Consider the following 20,140-nt stretch of genomic DNA (forward strand, 5'->3'; position numbering starts at 1 on the left):
CGGGGCTCGATCCCAGGACCCTGAGATCATGACCTGAGCCGAAGGCAGCGGCTTAACCCACTGAGCCACCCAGGCGCCCCGAAAAAATAGAAATGGAAGGAAAACTTCTAAACTCCTTCTATGAAGCCAGCATTACCTTTATCCAAAAATCAGAGAAAGACCCCACCAAAAAGACCAGTATCCCTGATGAATATGTATGTAAAAATTCTCAACAAGATACTGGCCAATAGGATCCAACAGAACATTATTCACCTCAACCACATGGGATTTATTCCTGCGCTGCAAGGTTGGTTCAACATCCACAAATCAATCAATGTAATACATTACATTAATAAAAGAAAAAACAAGAACCATATGATCCTCTCAATAGATGCAGAAAAGTCATTTGACAAAGTACAGCATTGTTTCTTGATCAAAACTCTTCAGAGTGTAGGGATAGAGGGTACATACCTCATAATATCATAAAAGCCATCTATGAAAAACTCACAGCGAATATCATCTCAATGGGGAAACACTGAGAGCTTCTCCCCTAAGGCCGGGAACACGGCAGAGATGTCCACTATTTCCACTGCTATTCAACATAGTACTAGAAGTCCTAGACTCAGCAATCAGACAACAAAAAGAAATAAAAGGCATCCGAATCGGCAAAGAAGTCATCAAACTCTCACTCTTTGCAGATGATATGATACCTTAAACCCAAAACACACCACCACAAAACTGCTAGAACTCATACAGGAATTCAACAATGTGGCAGGATATAAAATCAGTGCACAGGAATCAGTTGCATTTCTATACACCAACAATGAGACAGAAGAGAGAAATTAAGGAGTTGATCGCATTTACAATTGTACCCAAAACCATAAGACACCTAGGAATAAATCTATCCAAAGAGGCAAAGGTTCTATACTCAGAAAACTATAGAATATTCATGAAAGAAATTGAGGAAGACACAAAGAAATGGAAAAATGTTCCATGCTCATGGATTGGAAGAACAAATATTGTGAAAATGACTATGCTACCTAGAGCAATGTACACATTCAACACAATCCCTATCAAAATACCATCAACTTTTTTACAGAACTGGAACAAATAATCCTAAAATTTGTATGGAGCTAGAAAAGACCCCTAAGAGCCAAAGGAATGTTAAAGAAAACCAAAGGTGGCATCATAATTCCGGACTTTAAGCTCTATTACAAAGCTGTACTCATCAAGACAGTATGGTACTAGCACAAAAACAGACACGTAGATCAATGGAACAGAACAGAGAACTCAGAAATGGACCCTCAACTCTACGGCCAACTAATCTTCAACAAAGCAGGGAAGAATATCCAATGGAAAGAAGACAGTCTCTTCAATAAATGGTGTTGGTAAATTTGGACAGCCACATGCAAAAGACTGAAACTGGACCATTTCCTTAAACCATATACAAAAATAAACTCAAAATGGATAAAAGACCTCAATGTGAGACAGGAATCCATCATAATCCTTGAGGAGAACACAGGCAGCAACCTCTTCAACTCAGCCACAGCAACTTCTTGCTAGACACATCTCCAAAGGCAAGGGAAACAAAGGCAAAATGAACTACTGGGACTTCATCAAGATAAAAACCTCTTGCACAGCAAATGAAACAGTCAACAAAACCAAAAGAGAACTAACAGAATGGAGAAGATATTTACAAATGGCATATCAGATAAAGGGCTAGTATCCAAAATCTATAAAGAACTTATCAAGGGCGCCTGGGTGGCTCAGTGGGCTAAGCCTTTGCCTTTGGCTCAAGTCATGATCCCAGGGTCCTGCTATCAAGGTTTGCATCGGGCTCTCTGCTCAGCAGGGAGCCTGCTTCCCCCCCCACCACCTCTCCTTGCCTCTCTGCCTACTTGTGATCTCTCTCTCTCTCTCTCTGTCAAATAAATAAATAAAATCTTTAAAGAAAAAGAACTTATCAAACTCAACACCCAAAGAACAAATAATCCAAACAATGGGCAGAAGACATGAACAGGTATTTCTGCAAAGAAGACATCCAGATGGCCAACAGAAACATGAAAAAGCGTTTGACATCACTTGGCATCAGAGAGGTACAAATCAAAACCACAATGAGATACCTCACATCAGTCAGAATGGCTAAAATTAACAAGTCAAGAAATGACAGATGTTGGCAAGGATGTGGAAAAAAGGGAACCCTCCCTCACTGCTGGTGGGAATGCAAGCTGGTGCAGCCACTCTGCGAAACAGTATGCAGGTTCCTCAAAAAAACTGTAAATAGAACTGCCCTATGACCCAGAAATTGCACTCTTGGGTATTTACCCCAAAAAAACAAACGTAGAGATCCAAAAGGGCACCTGCACCCCAATGTTTATAGCAGCACTGTCTACAATAGCCAAAGTATGGAAAGAGCCCTGATGTCCAACAACAGATGAATGGATAAGTTGTGATATATATCTATATACAATGGAATATTATGCAGCCATCAAAAAAATGAAATCTTGGGGTGCCTGGGTGGCTCAGTGGGTTAAAGCCTCTGCCTTCAGCTCAGGTCATGATTCCAGAGTCCTGGGATCAAGCCCCGCATCGGGCTCTCTGCTTGGCAGGGAGCCTGCTTCTCCCACTCTCTCTCCGCCTGCCTCTCTGCCTACTTGTGATCTCTCTGTCTGTCAAATAAATAAATAAATAAAATCTTTAAAAAAAAAAAAAGAAATCTTGCCATTTGCAATGATGTGGATGGAACTAGAGGTTATTATGCTAAGTGAATTAAGTCAATCAGAGAAAGACAATTATTATACGATCTCACTGATATGCAGAATTTGAGAAACAAGGCAGAGGATCATAGGGGAAGAGAGGAAAAAATGAAACAAGACGAAACTAAAGAGAGAAACCATAAGAGACTCTTCATCTCACGAAACACAGGGTTGCTGAAGGGGAGGAGGTAGAAGCGAGGGGGTGGCTGGGGGATGGACACTGGGGAGGATATGTGTTGTAGTGAGTGCTGTTTGTCGTGTAAGACTGATGAATCACAGACTTATACCCCTGAAACAAATAATACATTATATGTTAATTTTAAAAAAGATAAAGGGGATTAAGAAGTACAAACTTCCGCTATAAAATAAGTCATAGAGATGAAAAATACAACATAGGCAATATTGCCTATAATATTATATAATGTATGGTGACAGATGGTAACTACATTTATTACGGTGCGCAGTGAGTAATGTATAGAATTGTTGAATCAATATGTTGTACACCTGAAACTAATAAAACACTGTATGTCAACTATACTTCAATAATAATAATAAAATAATTTCAGGCCAAAAAAAAAAAAAGAATAGTGGATACCCTTTGCAAGCTGGGGAATGACCAGGACTATGAGGGGTTCTAGAGTACTAGATATGCTAGTATGGTCAGTTTGTAAAAATTTACTTGTTATCCATGTACTTTTCTGTATGTGAGATTTCAACACAAAGTTAGAATAATAGACTCTTGGGGAGCCTAGATGGCTCAGTCAGTTAATCATCTGCCTTCGGCTCAAGTCATGATCCCATCCTGGGATCAAGCCCCACATGGGGGAATCCTTGCTCAGCAGGGAGCCTGCTTCTCCCTCTCCCTCTGCCACTTTCCCTCTTGTGTTCTCTTGCTCTCTAATTAATTAATTAATTAATTAATTTTTTAAAAAAAGAAAAATAGACTCGTACTTGCTTTCTCTACTTCATTCCCTCCCCCCTCGCTACTCAACGTACCTAAAATCATTCTTCCGAAGGCAACCAATGGCTTCCCAGTTACTAAACTCCAATGGTCATCTGGCATCCTGGCTGCACCCCAAAACTGGTGACCCCTCTACCATCTTCATACTCTCTCTTGCTTCAGTTGCCAATATTCTACTCTAGCTCCATTGCACATGCTTTGGAGGGCATTCTTTCCCTCTCCTTTTGGGCCTTATCTTCCTCTGCCCATTTCCTGAAAGCTGGTGAGTCATAGCAGTCCTTCACCCTCTCCACTTCTCACTCTGGAGCAATTTCATTTGAATCTAAGTCTTTGACTTCGATCATATGCCACCCATGCCCAAATATGAATTCCCAACCCCAGCCTCTCCTAAGCCTCAGGCTTGCACATGGAACTCCCCATAGACTTCTTCACTAAGTATTTCAAATGCTACCTCATAATGAATTTCCTTTCTCCCAAACCCTGTTTTTCTCCGTTTCCCTACCTCAGTTAATGGCCCTATAAGCCACACAAAGGAGAACATCAAAGCAACTCTTTAATGAAACAATGAAAACAGACTTCAAAGACAGTCAGATGTGGTTGCTGCCTCCGCCATCTAAAAAAGTGGACAAATAATTACACCGCTTGTGATGAGTGCACTAACCGACAAAGGACTGGAGAAACACAGAGAAAAGAATAATGTACCACAACTGGAAATTCTGGGAAACAACTGCAGGGAGAAGGCAGAATCAACAATCGAAAGTTTATGCATTTCTTTCTTTTGGCAGCCACCCGACAGACTGATGTTAAGACAGTGTCACTACGACCAGCCTCTGAAAAGAGCAGTAACAAAGGAACCAAAGGTTTGGAGCGTGAGGCTGATTTTTGAAACACCACAATCTTTTCAGCTATCCCATGGTAGGTACAGTCTCTAAACACAGCAAATACAGAGCCATAAACCAAGTCTGCTGCTTTAATAATATCAAAACATTCTCACTCAGGAAGTTCCCTTTTAATATCAAGGTCAGATGGGTTTTGATGATAACATGCACAAAATTATTCAGTATCAAAAACTGCACAAATAAACCTAATGCCTTAATTATTGCATTTTAGCTATTATATAACTTATCGGTCATATAATCTCTACATTAAAATGTGCAGCTGTTTCCAAAGTTATTACATGAGACCATTTTTATATCTATCACTGCAGAAAATAAGCGCATGTGGGGACATTTTTACAGTAAATGTCATTTAAAATTAGATATTCTCCTATTTATAGGAAATGAGGCATAATTATGTATTTTTCCTCCAAATGTTACACTGGTTCTTTGATCTTCAGTCAACCTTTTCTGCAGTAATTTCCACGTGAAAGCATTGTTCATTAAAAACAAAATCTTTTAATCTGTTAAGAGATAAAAATCTGAAACGTGTTTTTTTAAAAAGCGGTCTGGGGTGCTTGGGTTGCTCATTCAGTTAAGCATCTGCCTTCAGCTGTCATGATCCCAGGGTCCTGGGATCAAGCCCCACATTGGGCTCCCTGCTTAGAGAGGAACCTGCTTCTCCTCTTCCCTCTGTCCCTCCCCCTGCCCCTGCTTGTGCTAAATAAATAAAAACTTTTAAAAAACTAAAAAGGTCTATGAAAACTGACAATACTTTTGAGGATATTCTTGTCCCAAAAAAAAGAACACAAAATGTAAAAATAAACTATGTGAAAGAGTTTAGGGTAAAACAAAATGATGAAATCAATGAACAATTTTGTCCAAATCAGGCTACACTGCTGTCCTTAGGAAAGTGTTTTACACCGAATTAAAAATAAAGAGAAACTAAATGAGTCCATATTTGTGAAATATCAAAAAAAAAATGCCTTCCTGCCATAATGAGCATTCATGACCATATCTACATTTTATACAGCAATCCTTTCCCATCTGGAGAGCCACACACCAACTGGTAATCGAGGCTTTCTTTCACTGAGAAGAGGGTTAGAGGGATACAGACAGTGGGAACCTGAATATTATCTTCACTGTACTGTTTTGGTACTTTTTAAAAGAACAGTTATTCAGTATTACTTATATACTATTTTTAAAAAATAGTTATAGTCTCATCTCATACACTTTAAGATGGCCACTATCAAAACACCAGAAAATAGCAAATGTTAGCAAGAATACAGAGACAGTGGATCCCTTGTGCACTGCTGGAGGGACTGTGAAATGGTGCAACACTTAGGGAAAAGTGTGTGGAAGCTCCTCAGGGCACCTGGGTGGCTCAGATCATGATCTCAGGGTCCTGGGATGGAGGCCCCGCCCGCCCGCCCCCCCCCCCCACACCACCGCCGCCCCGGCCCCCCACCCCCCCCCGCCCCCCCCCCCCCGCATGGCCTGCTGCTCTGCCTACTTGTGATCTCTGTCAAATAAATAGATAAAATCTTTTAAAAAAAAATAAGAGTGTGGAAGTTCTTCCAAAAATTAAACATAGAATTACCATATGATCCAGCAATTCCATGCAATCCCCAAAAACTAAAAACAGGATCCTGAGGTTCACAGTAGCATTATTCACAATAGCCAACAGGTGAAAGCAAGCAGACTGTCAAGGCCATTATGCTAAACAAAATAAACCAGTCACAAAAGACAAGTACTGTATGACTTCATTTACATGAGGCATCTAAAGTAGTCAAATTCATAGAAACAGAGAGTGAAATGGTGGTTACCAGGGGCTGGAGGAGGAAGAAATGGGGAAAAGTTCAATGGATAGCGTTTCACCTTCCCAAGATAAAAAAAAGTTCTGGAGATTATCGTGCATCAGTATGAATATACTTAGCACTACTGAACTGTACAGTTAAAAATGGCTAAGATAGGGGTGCCTGGGTGGCTCTGTTGTTAAGTGTCTGCCTTTGGCTAAGGTCATGATCCCAGGGTCCTGGGATCGAGCCCCGAAACGGGCTCCCAGATCAGCGGGAAGCCTGCTTCTCCCTCTCCCACTCCCCCTGCTTGTGTTTCCTCTCTCACTGTGTCTCTCTGTCAAATAAATAAATAAATAAATAAATAAAATCTTTTTAAAAAATGGCTAAGATAGTAAATTTTTTGTTATGCGTGGGTTGTTTTCTTACTGCAATACAAAAAAAAATGACTAAAAAATTGGTTAAGGTGGTTAAAAAAAAAAAGTGCAGCCAGAGAGAAAAATAAACAGTATGCCTTCTCAAAAAGAGTTCTTTCTCTTCAAAGTAGTAACCTTGATAGATCAAATACGGAGTCAGAATTTATTCCAACTATTTATGTAACAAATTAATAAAGGGAATTTACTCTTTTTTTTAAAGTTTTTTTTATTTATTTGACAGACAGATCACAAGTAGGCAGAGAGGCAGGCAGAGAGAGACAGGAGGAGGAGGCAGGCTCCCTGCCGAGCAGAGAGCCCGACTCGGGACTCAATCCCAGGACCCTGAGATCATGACCCGAGCCGAAGGCAGAGGCTTTAACCACTGAACAACCCAGGTGCCCCAAAGGGAATTTACTTTTAATATGTGATCATGTGGCTTCCATTTCCAAATGCTTTCAGATCAAATTTTAAGCTTGTCAGAAAAGCAGTTTCGGTACATTTGAAATATAAGTGAGAAAAGCAGATTAGAAAATGGCATTGTTTAAAGGGTTGGGGGTTGTAAGTTTTCTGGAAATGTAAAACTGAGGATATGTGTAAGTATGCCCACAAACAAGTCTGAAAAGATGTTAACTGTGGTTGTCTATAAAAGGTGGGGGAATTAAGGGTGAGTCTTTAGTATCTTCTGTATTTCCTAAAGATTTTACAACATACATTGATTCATTTTGTAATACACAAAGAATGAAAGTGCCTGGTTCCTTTAGTATTCTAAAGAAACTTCTAAAGTATGAAGATAACTCCAAATGAAGAGGAGTAAAAATATTTTGATGTGTGAAGATATTTTTTGAATAAATCTACTTATCAGTGACACCATGTCTTGGAAAAAAATGTATTGACAAGATAATTAAATCTATCCTCTCAAAACGACCATTTGGATGGGCATTCATTTGGATGTATAAATTTGGGAGCACTTACACTTTCACAACAAGTGAAACCACAATCATTTCAGACTGTTTCATAGTAAATGGATTATGAAGTCAGTAAGCTGCTGTGAAGTCAGTATTTTAAGAGTTTAGACTTTAACTTACAAATAGAAAAATGGTCTTCCAACTTTGACAAATACAGAACTATTTTTTAAGAGTTTATTTATTAGAGAGAGAGAGGGAGAGAGGGAGAGCACAAGCAGGGGGAGGTACAGAGGGAAGCAAGACTCCCCACTCAGTAGGGAGCCTGATGTGGGGCGGGGGGACTCTGATCCCAGGATCAGGACCTGCCCAGAAGGCAGACGCTTAACCGAATGAGCCACCCAGATGCCCCAATACAGAACTATTTTGTGAGAAACTCAATTCTGTAATTCTGCAGTAGAGTAACTGATATCTCCCAGGTCTTCCTCATCCACCATAAACAAACTGTGATCTAAAGAGATAAGAGGGGAAAATGAGGCTGTCTTTAAGATAAACACTGTCTCTGGCTTACATAAAACCAACTTCTATTTTATCTTCGGAGGGCAGAATTCACCACAAAATTAGGTCAGCAAAGAAACTATGGTTCATCTGCAACTGTTCCATATTCTACTCTTTAAAAGCAGTTATCGGTTTTTGTTAAAGTCACACAAAAAGTAACAAACTTGTCTGATAAACAGGAAGGAAACCTCAAGGCCAAGGAGTGAGATTACCGTTTCTTCAGGCACGTTTTGAGTCAGCTGGTCAGGCAGTACTGGCGTCACAGACTTAGAACACACATGACACATAATCTACCATGTTTCAAATTTATCTGAACTTCCTCATTCAGACAGAAACTTACCACTGCTTACCTATTTCTCTCTCTCTCTCTCTCTCTCTCTTTCTCTTTCAGAATGGCACCCCAATATCCATTCAATCTTTTCTGAGTTAGGGGACTACAAGGAGGAAAAAAATCAGAGGGGAACAATTTCCTTCAAGAATTGTCTTTCAAACGCTTCCATTTTTTCAAGTAACTAAAAAAAATCTGTATTTTCTAAGAGGAAGAGCTATTTTGTCAGCGCAAAGTCTATCAAAACCCAGGTTTCATTTCCTAATAAACCACTGCGTTACAAAGAACACAGAACTCACAACTGCCTCCAACCTCATCTCATTTACTCACAGCTTTTTCTTAAGGAGAAAAAAGAACAGTAACATTTTTTAGGAAAAAAGTGGCTGTGTAAGAAGGCTCAATTCAGTTGATGATAATCTGGATTCATAATGAAAATCTCTGCAAAAATACGAACAAAAACAAGAAAAGTCAATATTTGGATTATACACAGCAACTTCTAACAGTGCTCCCGAATGATTTGACTCCACAAACAGGCTCAGGCTCCTGAATGATTTGACTCCACAAACAGGCTCAGGGTCAGTATTTGCCAAGTGAGGTGAGCAATCAACAGAGGAGTCAGGAAACTTGTTGGAGTCCTCGTATCACTTGGTACTTACTTCCTTACTCACTTGCCAGTTTAACCCATGTCATAACACAACACGTGAATCAGCACCTCTAATGGGAGAGGAGATTCATTTCAGCAAGCATAAAGAAAAACATTCTATTATTTCTCAAGGACTGACGTCTGTGGGATAGAGAGAAAAGAAAAAGAAACCTTTACTATTTTCATATATCCTACTTAAAAAGACCAGTCAAACCTCAAGCTGTTTACAAAGCTATAATCATCAAGATAGCATGGTATTGGCACAGAAACAGACTAACAGATCAATGGAACAGACCAGAGAACCCAGAAATGGACCCTCAACTCTATGGTCAACTAATCTTCAACAAGGCAGGAAAGAATGTCCAATGGAAAAAGATAATCTCTTCAACAAATGGTGTTGGGAAAACTGGACAGCCACATGCAGAAGAATGACACTGGGCCACTTTCTTACACCCTACACAAAAATAAACTCAAAATGGATGAAAAGCCTAAATGTGAGATAGGAATCCACCAAATCGTAGGGGGGAACACAAGCAACGACCTTTTTGACCTAGGCTGCAGCAACTTCTTTGTAGACACATCTCTGGAGGGAAGGGAAACAAAAGTAAAAATGAACTACTGGGAAATCTTCAAGATGAAAAGCTTTTGCATGGCAAAGGAAACAATCGACAGAACCAACAGACAGAATGGGAGAAGATATTTGCAAATGTCTTATCAGATAAAGAGCTAGTATCCAAAATCTATAAAGAACTTATCAAACTCGGGGCGCCTGGGTGGTTCAGTGGGTTAAAGCCTCTGCCTTCAGCTCAGGTCATGATCCCAGGGTTCTGGGATCGAGCCCCGCGTCGGGCTCTCTGCTCAGCAGGGAGACTGCTTCCTCCTCTCTCTCTCTGCCTGCCTCTCTGCCTACTTTGCGATCTCTATCTGTCAAATAAATGAATAAAATCTTAAAAAAAAAAAAAAGAACTTATCAAACTCAACACCCAAAAAATCCAGTCATGAAACAGGCAGAAGATATGCAAGGACATTTACAAATGGCCAAGAGACACATGAAAAAATGCTCGACATCACTCAGCATCAGGGAAATACAAATCAAAACCACAATGAGATACCACCTCACACCTGTTAGAATGGCTAAAATGAACAACTCAGGAAGCGACAGATGTTGGCAAAGATGCAGAGAAAGGGGAACCCTCTTACACTGTTGGTGGGAATGCAAACTGGCGTAGCCATTCTGGAAAACAGTATGGAAGTTCCTCAGAAAGTTAAAAATAGAGCTACCTTATGATCCAGCAATTGCACTGCTGGGTATTTATCCAAAGGATACAAACATAGTGATTCAAAGGGGCATATGCACCCCAGTGTTTACAACAGCAATGTCCCCAGTAGCCAAGCTATGGGAAGAGCCCAGATGTTCACCGACAGATGAATGGATAAAGATGATGTGGTCTATATATCCAATGGAATATTGCTCAGCCATCAGAAAGAATGAAATCTTGCCATTTGCAACGACATGGATAGAACTAGAGGGTATTATGCTAAGCACAGTAAGTCAGTCAAAGACAAACACCATCAAATACCATGACTTCACTCATATGTGGAATTTAAGAAACAAAACAGATTAACAAAGAGGAAGGAAAGAAAAAATAAAATAAAATGAAAACAGAGAGGGAGGCAAACCATAAGAGCCTCTTAACTCTAGGGAACAAACTGAGGGTTACTGGAGGGAAAGTGGGGGGGGTAGGGTAACTGGGTGATGGGCATTAAGGAGGGCACATGATGGAATGAGCACTGGGTGTTGTATGCAACTGATGAATCCATCAATTCTACCCCTAAAACTAATAATACAGTATATGTTAACTAAATTGAGTTTAAATTTAAAAATTTTAAATTTAGGGCGCCTGGGTGGCTCAGTGGGTTAAGGCCTCTGTCTTCCGCTCGGGTCATGATCCCGGGGTCCTGGGATCGAGCCCCACATCGGGCTCCCTGCTCAGCCGGGAGCCTGCTTCCCTCTCTCTGCCTGCCTCTCTGCCTACTTGTGATCTCTCTCTCTCTCTGTCAAATAAAAATTTTAAATTTAAAATTAAAAAAAATAAAAAGGCCAGTCAAATGAATGAATAGATATTTCTGAAGAAAGAAACCACTGGCTATCCCTCCCAACCAGAGCCATTAACAAATGCCTGTGAACCTATCTCTAGTTCCCACGAAGGGCTCCTCATCCTCACCCAACCAAACAAAGACATCCTTAAGTTGGAGCCAGTGTGGGCTTTGAATAAAACACACTGAGTTGCTTCAAAGAGGCAGAAAGAAGTAGGAAGACAAAGGGTGACTGTATTTAAAGTGCCTTTAAAACAATACTCATTCAAAATACAACTGTACTATCTATAATGCCATTATCATAAAAATACAGCTTAATATTTGCAACGACATGGATAGAACTAGAGGGTATTATGCTAAGCACAGTAAGTCAGTCAAAGACAAACACCATCAAATACCATGATTTCACTCATATGTGGAATTTAAGAAACAAAACAGAATAACAAAGGGGAAGGGAAGAAAAAATAAAATAAAATGAAAACAGAGAGGGAGGCAAACCAAAAGAGCCTCTTAACTCTAGGGAACAAACTGAGGGTTACTGGAGGGAAGGTTGGGGGGGGGTAACTGGGTGATGGGCAATAAGAAGGGCACATGATGGAATGAGCACTGGGTGCTCATTATTTATAGGCTCTCAGCATATTGAAAACTCTCCAGCCCTTGCTCTAAATTCTTGCTTCTACCACTTTTAGTATAGAATGAAGTTTTAAAACCCACTACATTAAGAAATTGGCACTGTTCAAGTTTTCTAAAAGAACTGGCATGAGGCCATGCAGAAATTAGGAAAAACTCCAAGTGAAAAACAAGTAACTTCCAAATTCAAGATTTATCTTCAGACTGAGATCTCCCCCCCACCCCGAAAATATCTACATGAACTTTCATGTTATATGCACTAACCACAAAATTCCACTTAAGCATTCCTGGGGAAAATCAACTCTTTTTAAACTTTCATTTCAAAAATCTCTTGGCACTTTCCTGTCATATTATAAATAAGTCAACTGTCGAGTTTTGGAAACAGATACGTTTTTTTGCGATAGAGATGTCTTATGCATCTAATTACTTGCAGTAATTTTAAATGTACCATACAAACAAATATCAAAGTTCATTTCTTAGCCTCTAAAAACTTCCAGTCTAGCCTAGAAAAGACAGGAGTGTCAAGCACACATACACAAAGATCCTCTCTAATCATGAAAGTCTACAAACATGCATAGGCTCCACAGGGTAATGAATTCACTTATCATAATTATCTAGTCGATTATCTACTGTTTTCCATTTGTCTCTGCTCCCCCTTCTTTTAAGGTACAATTCATCTACGCCTTCCTTCTCCTCTCCCAGCGTTAGCTGCACACAAGAGGCCATTAGCGTTTTAGATGGAAAATTGTTAGGGTGTCCTGAGCAGAATTCAGTTCTATATGAGAAGTGAATTTATCCAAGTTTCATCTATTTGTGACAGTCATTCCTAAGTCCAGGGTGCTACCCAAAACTCTAGATCACTTCAGGAAACAGATGCAATGCAGAAGGGATAGAAAATAGCTTACGTTCATACAGCGCTTCATAGTTTACGGTTCTTTCTACATGTTATTGTATTTTAACCTCCCAACAATCCCATGCCAAATGGAGGGGCATATTATTGGTCCCGCAGTACCTTGATAACGGGACTCTGAGAAATTAAGTAACTTCATTAAAGTTGCTCAGCCCTAAACCAAACACACTATCAACTGAACCTGAGCCTGTGCTTCCTGACATCATCCAGTGGGGCTGGGCAGTTTTTCTTCTTTGTGATCCACCACCCAACATCTTTGAAGGGTCAGAAAGGAAAAAAACCCAGTTAATCCTGCACATAAATATGTATTTATGTGAGTAAATACGCATGCATTATATACACATATGACAAATATATACACATAATAAACACATGTGTATGTATAAATATGCATATTCATTATAATTTCTCAAGAAGTCCTTTGGAGATGCTTATATTGTAGGGGAGAAATCTTTACTATCTTTCCAAATGTGTGCCATTTAAAATAATACATAAGGTTACAATGCTTCTCTTGCAAGTTACAGGTGATTTTCCTTTTCCATTTAGCAGTATTATTCTCCCCTCAGTCTGCACTAGTGATATACTATTCATGATAAGAAAATTAATTTCAGAAAGATAGACAATTACATCAAGACCAAACAGCCACAGAGTACGTAAGGTAAAATGACTGATAGCCAAGGACACGGTCACCTCAGGCTCCTGGGAATGGGGAGCTCTGAGCACAGGTCAGATCTCTATCCTTCAGGAAGGAACTGTCGGAGTTTTCGGGAGGCCAAGTTCTCTCCCTCAAGATGTCTGATGATTCCCCAATCTCCAACCCACATCTCTCATGAAAACGCCATACCCTTGTGTTTCGTGTCAACTGATCACCACATGATAATGTCCACAGACACTTCAAGGGGGCCAATCTGTGTCAGATCAAACCCACCTCAGCCTTCTTCCACTTTCCCATCTCACCAAGTAGTTCTAACAGTCCCTTGGTTTTCCAAGCTAAAAGCCTGAGCAGCATCCTTAAATTCTCCTTTCCCCTCTTCTCCCACAGCCAGTCAACAACCAGATTTTGAAAGTAAAAAATACTTTTGGAAAGCCCCAAGATCATGCACCACCCCAACAGTATGTAGCAGCCTCCTACAAGAAGCCCACTAAAAGTCAGTAACAGCTCACGTTTATCGAACCCTTACTTGATACCAAGCACTGTGCGAAGCTTGGGGTCCAAGTTAATTTAACCCACACAAAAGTCTGAGGTTGGTGCTAGTCTTATCCTCGCTTTACAGATGAGGACACAGCTTCAGAGAATTTAGGTATCTTGCCCAGGGGAACACGGTGAAGCCCAAGGTCTTAAGACAGCGCTGAACCCTTCTGCGTCCTTGCATCCACTTCTCTGCTCTCCCTGGAAGGCCCTTCCAATCGTGTGTCCCATCGTCCCCATCACCCGCCCCCCGCCCCCCCCCCCGCCCCACTCCCGGCTTCAGAGGTCAGCGCAGGCAATGTTCTACCGTACAAAGTCTCCTGATGCCCCCTGCTGGTGCTCGCTCCTCTAAATCACTAGTTCTCAAGGGCGGCTACACTACAAACTGGATGCTTACACCCCAGTCCTAAAGATTCCAACCGCACTGACCTGGGCACAGCCTGCACAGCAGGACTTGCTCACTAGGTGATTCTAATGTGTAGCCAAAGTTGTGACCCAATCTACCCAACTTGCCACAGCTTTGACATCAGAACACTTACCACACTGCATCGGCATGGGCCATTTCCGCGCCACTAACCCCAAGTTTCGGTCACCTGGGGGGCGGGCTGGTTCAAAACCAGAGGTACCTGGACCTCACATAAAAAGGAAATCAGACCCATGGGCAGGGCCCTGGAAATGCCTCTTGAATAATTCTGGCATGCAGCCAAATCTGGGGACTCTCTCCTGGGTAAGAACTAGGACTTTTTATTTGTACCCACGAGGGTGTAGCACAGTGCTCAGTCACAGCTGGACTATGATAAACATTTGTGTAATGAATGGAATCTAGTAACAGGAATCTGGAGACTGGGTATATATATTCAATTCTAGCAGCAGCACCTAGAAAAACTTCCTGGAATAGTGAGTGTGCAAATATGGACTGGGCAGCTTTTCAAATGTGTTTTTTAATCCGCCAGTGCCCCCTACTGACCTGAAGATGGATAAGTCAAAACAATGGTTCCAGTTTAAATATTTTAATTGTATATGCACATACTAGTCACACACACGGTACTTTTTCCACCAACACCTATATTATCAATTCCTTTCCACCCCAAGCTGATGACTCTTAAACCCACATCAATCCTACCATTTGCTTGTCCCCATTTCCAGGAGGCAGTCATGATAGACCTCCCGAAGCAGCTCTTAGAAGAGTCCTCAAAGCCCCTCACTAACCTTTTCTTCCTTTGGTCAGTACCTCTTGCAAATCCCACCACACTCATAAAATCAAACACCTTTTAAAAACAAAAGAAGCCATTCATCTATCAATCTGCTTCAGTTCTTGCTATTCAAAGTATGATGGGGGACCAGCAGCATCTGTATCATCCAGGAGCTTGCTAAAAAAAAAATGGACACCCTGAGGCCCCACCCCAGACCTGCCGGAACAGAGCTCCATGTATTTTAAAGTTTGAGAAGCACTGGTTCTCAACTTTCTTAACTACTAGACCTAACACTATTTTATGACAAATATTCTAAGTTTGCTATCTTGAAATAAAAATTTATCACCCATCGACACATGTAAGACCAAAAAAAGAGACCAGTACACTGATTTGATGGTAACATGATGGAGAACAAAAGGAAAAGATTTACAGTAAGAATTCTATTTCAGAATATAACTGTTCAACACAACTAAAGACATGCAGAACAATCCAAGTTTCCAAAATGTACCCCAAATGGCTGGTACTGTCTGGTTGAAAACCACTAGTCTACCATTACTCCCAACCTTTTCTTTCCAGCCCACAGAAGGCAGGTAACATCTTTCCTCCTTTTTGAAGCTGAGGGATTCTCTCTTCTAAAAGCCCCCTTCCAAAAAAAATGAAACGAGATGGGATCGGGAGGGAGACAAACCAGAAGAGACTCTTAATCTCACGAAACAAACTGAAGGTTGCTGGCAGGTGGGGGCGTAGGGATAGGGTGGCTGGGTTATGGACATTGGGGAGGGTATGTGCTATGGTGAGTGCTGTGAATTGTGTGAGCCTGATGATTCACAGACCTGTACCCCTGGGGGAAATAATACATTATATGTTAATAAAAAATGAAAATAACAAAAATGAAAGCCCCCTTCCTATATTCCTCCCTAAGGCCATAAACACTGCCAAATCTTGAATACTGGAACAACTGCAAAAACAACTCTACTATCTTGACCAACATGTCTCTCTAGTTACCATATTCTCTCCTTTGTTTGAAGGAGAAAATCAAATTTATCAACCCCACCACTGTGTCCATTTACTCATGTCTCAATCACCAACCCATATTAACATAGCTTTCATTTCCATCAGTAACCCACATCTATAAAAGTCATGAAAGCTTTCCAAATTGCCCAAATTAACAAACACTTCTCTAAATTCATCTAACTTATCTCACTGTAAAGGACACTGTTGGGCACACATCCAAACTCCATTCCCCACTGTATTAAATTCATTTCTCTCCCACGTGATTAAGATAAACTAACTCCATCCCTACCTGATCCTGTTTAATCCAAGCCAATCAGAGCATGGCATTCCCCTGGCACTGGCTATCAGGTCAGGGGCAGACATGTGACCTAAGTTGGTCCAATCAGATTGAAGGAAAAGCATAATCCAAGCGTGGGAGTTTTGTCCTCTCCCCTGCTCTAGTGAATGAGAAAGCATGTGTTACTACTGCCAGTCATGCTTAACCATAAAGGGAACCAATCTTATCATGGAAAGCCAAGAAAAGAGACCAGGTCCTTAATAACACTGCTGACCTACTGGAGTCCACCCTTCCTCTAGACTTTGTGAGAGAATTCTTACTATTTAAGTAACTGTGTTTTCCCAGCTGAAAGCATCCTAACATAGCCTGCCCTCCTTGAACCATCTTCCCTTGATTTTCTAAACATCACCCTTTTGTACACCTACTTACCAGAAGCTGCTTCTAGAACATCTCTGGCCTCCCCTCTTCCTCTGCTTATTTCTTACATTTTGGTGTCTGCCAAGGTTTATTGTGATCTTTTCTACTCAAACTACATATTTGAATAATTGAAACTGAGCTATACTAGCACTTCCCCCCAAAGGAGTACCCCAGCTCATCCACCTGAGGGACTCCTACCTGTCTTTCAAAACTAAATGTAAATGTCTCCTCTGTGAAGTCTCCCCTTAAGTTCCCAGGGGTTCTTTGCCTTTTTTGCATCATAGACCCTATGGACCCCTTTTCAAATTAATGCTTCTAACTGCATAAAATGTTAACTGTACTTCAATAGTTATAAAAACATTTTTAAAATTCAAAATGTGATATAGTAATACATATTCCTTACCTTATTAAATAAAAGGACCTAACAGTGAGTGTTATAACTACCAGAATTTCGAAGTAGTAATGACCATAAATGGTATCTTGAGTTCTGCAGCAACCATGATATAAAAACATCCATGACATCTATTGGTCCTGTAAGTCCTACTGATGACAGGTACTGCTAATATTACTGTGATTTATTGCTATACTAGCTTATTAAATTAATTGCTCCCAATGAACCTCCTCATATCCATGCTCTTGTGTAGTGTCCCCATACTGACTCTGGCTTGGCCACGTGACTTGTTTTGACATCAGCAAATGTGATGCAAGCACGTAAGTGTTTGCACAATCGGACTTACCCTCTTGGAACCCAGTCACCATGTGAGGAAGCCCAAGGTAGGCACAATGAGGGGCACCAAGCCCCCATACATGATAGTAAGGCCAACTTATAGTCCAAGCACCAGCTGAATTCAGCCACTGGGAGATGCCAGCAGAACTGCCCAGGCAACCCACTGATGGCGAGAAATAATAAATTACTGTAGTTTGAAGGCACTGGTTCGCACTGGCTTGTTACCCACCAATAGCTAACTAGAACGGTTACCTACACTACACTCATAACTAAAGGAAATGTTACATTTCAGTTGCAGATGGTGAAAATAAAGATTTTTTCCCCCATCAGGGTTTAGGGACTTCCCTGGATTTTATCTACAGACCCTCCGAGGGGTTGAAGACCACAGGTCAAGAGCCCCCAGTGTAGAGGGGAATCCCTGAGGCAGAGGAGATCCTGCTCTCCTTTCTACTACCACAGTGCATCACTGACACCCATATAAACTGATCATAGCATATCCTTTGGTGTTGCAACCCTAAAACTGAGCTGAGCTCCTAGCACATAATAGCTGTTCAACACAAATTTATCCAATGAATCCAAGTTGCTTATGGATCTGTCCTGGTAACTAAACTGTGAGCAGCCTGAAAACAAAATAAAAGCAAATACTTAGATGGCACTCCTATATGCCAAGGGCTCTTCCAAGTGCTTTACACTTACTTATTTAGTCTTTATATAGTCTTTATAACAACCCTATTAAGTATATGCTAGTCCCACAATTTCATAGATAGGAAAATAGGCACAAAATGGTTAAGTAATGTGCCCAAGGTCACCCAGCTAGAAAGTGGCAATGCCAGGACTGTAAGGCCGAATCTACGTTCTGATTTTATAGCCTGTCCTAATGTGCCCAAAGCACACTGCAGAAGCACAATAAAACTTTCAAACAAGTAGTATAATTTTGAGATTTCATTAGCACTATTTTATGGGTGCTATGTTTCTTTAAGACTCAATTTTGTAGACTAATTTCTGGTTGCTTGTGATTTCTCATGATAAGAAACAGCATTTACTTTTTTTTTTTTTAAGTAGTAGAATAATGCCTCAGGTCAAAATCAGATTTTCGAAACAAAGCCTTCACTCTGAAAAGCGATTTCTTTCAAAAGACATAACTTCGTCAAATGTAAAGGGGGTCGACTTGTCCATATTAAATAATGTTCACCTGGAAGGGGAACTAAGTTCCAGCTGCCCATCCTTCCAACCATTCCCATACCAGCTTCCCCAAATCCTACAACAGCTTCTCCAAAGGTGACCCTCCCCCCATTCACACACCAGGTTCTGAAACCTGACCCTGCCAGGCAACCAAAGCCGAACCCTGCAGTGCCCTGAGCTGGCCTCTCCTTACCCACGAACCCAATAGGTAACCATCCGGGGGTGGGGTGGGTGAGTACTTTGGGGGGTACTTTAACTTTTCAAAGTGTTTTATTCACAAGAGCAAGACCCACAGGACCCGCCTACCCACCCTGGGATCTCACGCCTCCGCCCGGCAACCTCCCTCTCCTAGCGGCTCAGTGAATGAACCGCGGGGTCCGGACGCACCCGGCCAGCAGGCGGGAAAAGCCTCGGGGCGAACCGGGCCTGGCCCCCGGGAAAGCCCACAAGAGCGCGAGCTGGGCTCCGTGAGGACGGGAGGGGGCGGTGACAGCTGTGACCCGGCTCCACGCTCTCACCTTGAACATGCTGCTGGCAGAGGTGGCTCCGGCGGGGTGACCCCGGCCTCGGCCCCGCCCACTAGAGAAAGGTGGCTACGGCGGCCGAGTAGGGCCCTGATTCGTCTGACCGCAAGCGGACCGCGGTGCGTATGACTGCCGAACAGCCAATTCGATCCCGCGAAGGATTAGTTCGTAAACCTGGTCTGGGAGCGGCGTCGCCGAGCTGCAAACGCGTCGCTCCTCAGGCGGGAGCGAACGTAAGCCCCGCCCCCGGAGGCTCCGCCCCTGCGCCGGCCGTTGCTAGGCGGCAGGAAAGCGCCAGCTCAGTGTAGGCGGTACGCGGGGGCGCGAAGAGGGAGGTGCCTGGTTCTCTCCGCGCTGGGAATCGGCCTTCGCTGCTGCGATTGGGCGCCCAGCGGCGTGGGCTGGGAATCCTGAGCGCCGAGGCCACCGGGCGGGGGCGCTCGGCTGGTCTCCGGCATCTTTGAAAGTCTCATAGCCGGAAGCTGCTGACCTCTGGGGCCTGGAATTATCTCACAAAAGGTTTTCAGATTTATTTTTTCCGTGGGCTGGAAGTTCCTAAGGTTTTAAATTTAATCTAGTTTGCCATATCCTTTAGTCTCGAAAGGCCCTGACTTTTTTTTCCCCTTTAAAATCCTTAAGCATATACCCCTCTCTGGGAGTGAAATGTCCCGTAATACTACTAGAAAAGGTAGTAATGAGAATAATGATCTAATTAACAAGAATACCAAAACACTAACACAATGTTTACTATGTGCTCAGCTCTGAT

At 41.9% G+C, this 20,140-nt stretch overlaps 1 protein-coding gene across 1 annotated transcript in view; it reads right to left on the reverse strand.

The window, feature by feature from the left end:
• LOC111150461 (apolipoprotein O) overlaps positions 1-19,399 on the reverse strand; it is a 60,600-nt gene extending 41,201 nt beyond the window's left edge. Inside the window, exon 1 of the mRNA XM_022507935.1 lies at positions 19,369-19,399. Coding sequence (XP_022363643.1) covers positions 19,369-19,377 — 9 coding nt within the window. The 5' untranslated portion in view covers positions 19,378-19,399. The remainder of the gene's footprint in view (positions 1-19,368) is intronic.
• Positions 19,400-20,140: the final 741 nt, after the last annotated feature.

This window comes from Enhydra lutris, unplaced genomic scaffold (assembly GCF_002288905.1).
Source record: "Enhydra lutris kenyoni isolate GAN:26980312 unplaced genomic scaffold, ASM228890v2 scaffoldscaffold23, whole genome shotgun sequence".
Taxonomy (NCBI): Eukaryota; Metazoa; Chordata; class Mammalia; order Carnivora; family Mustelidae; genus Enhydra; species Enhydra lutris.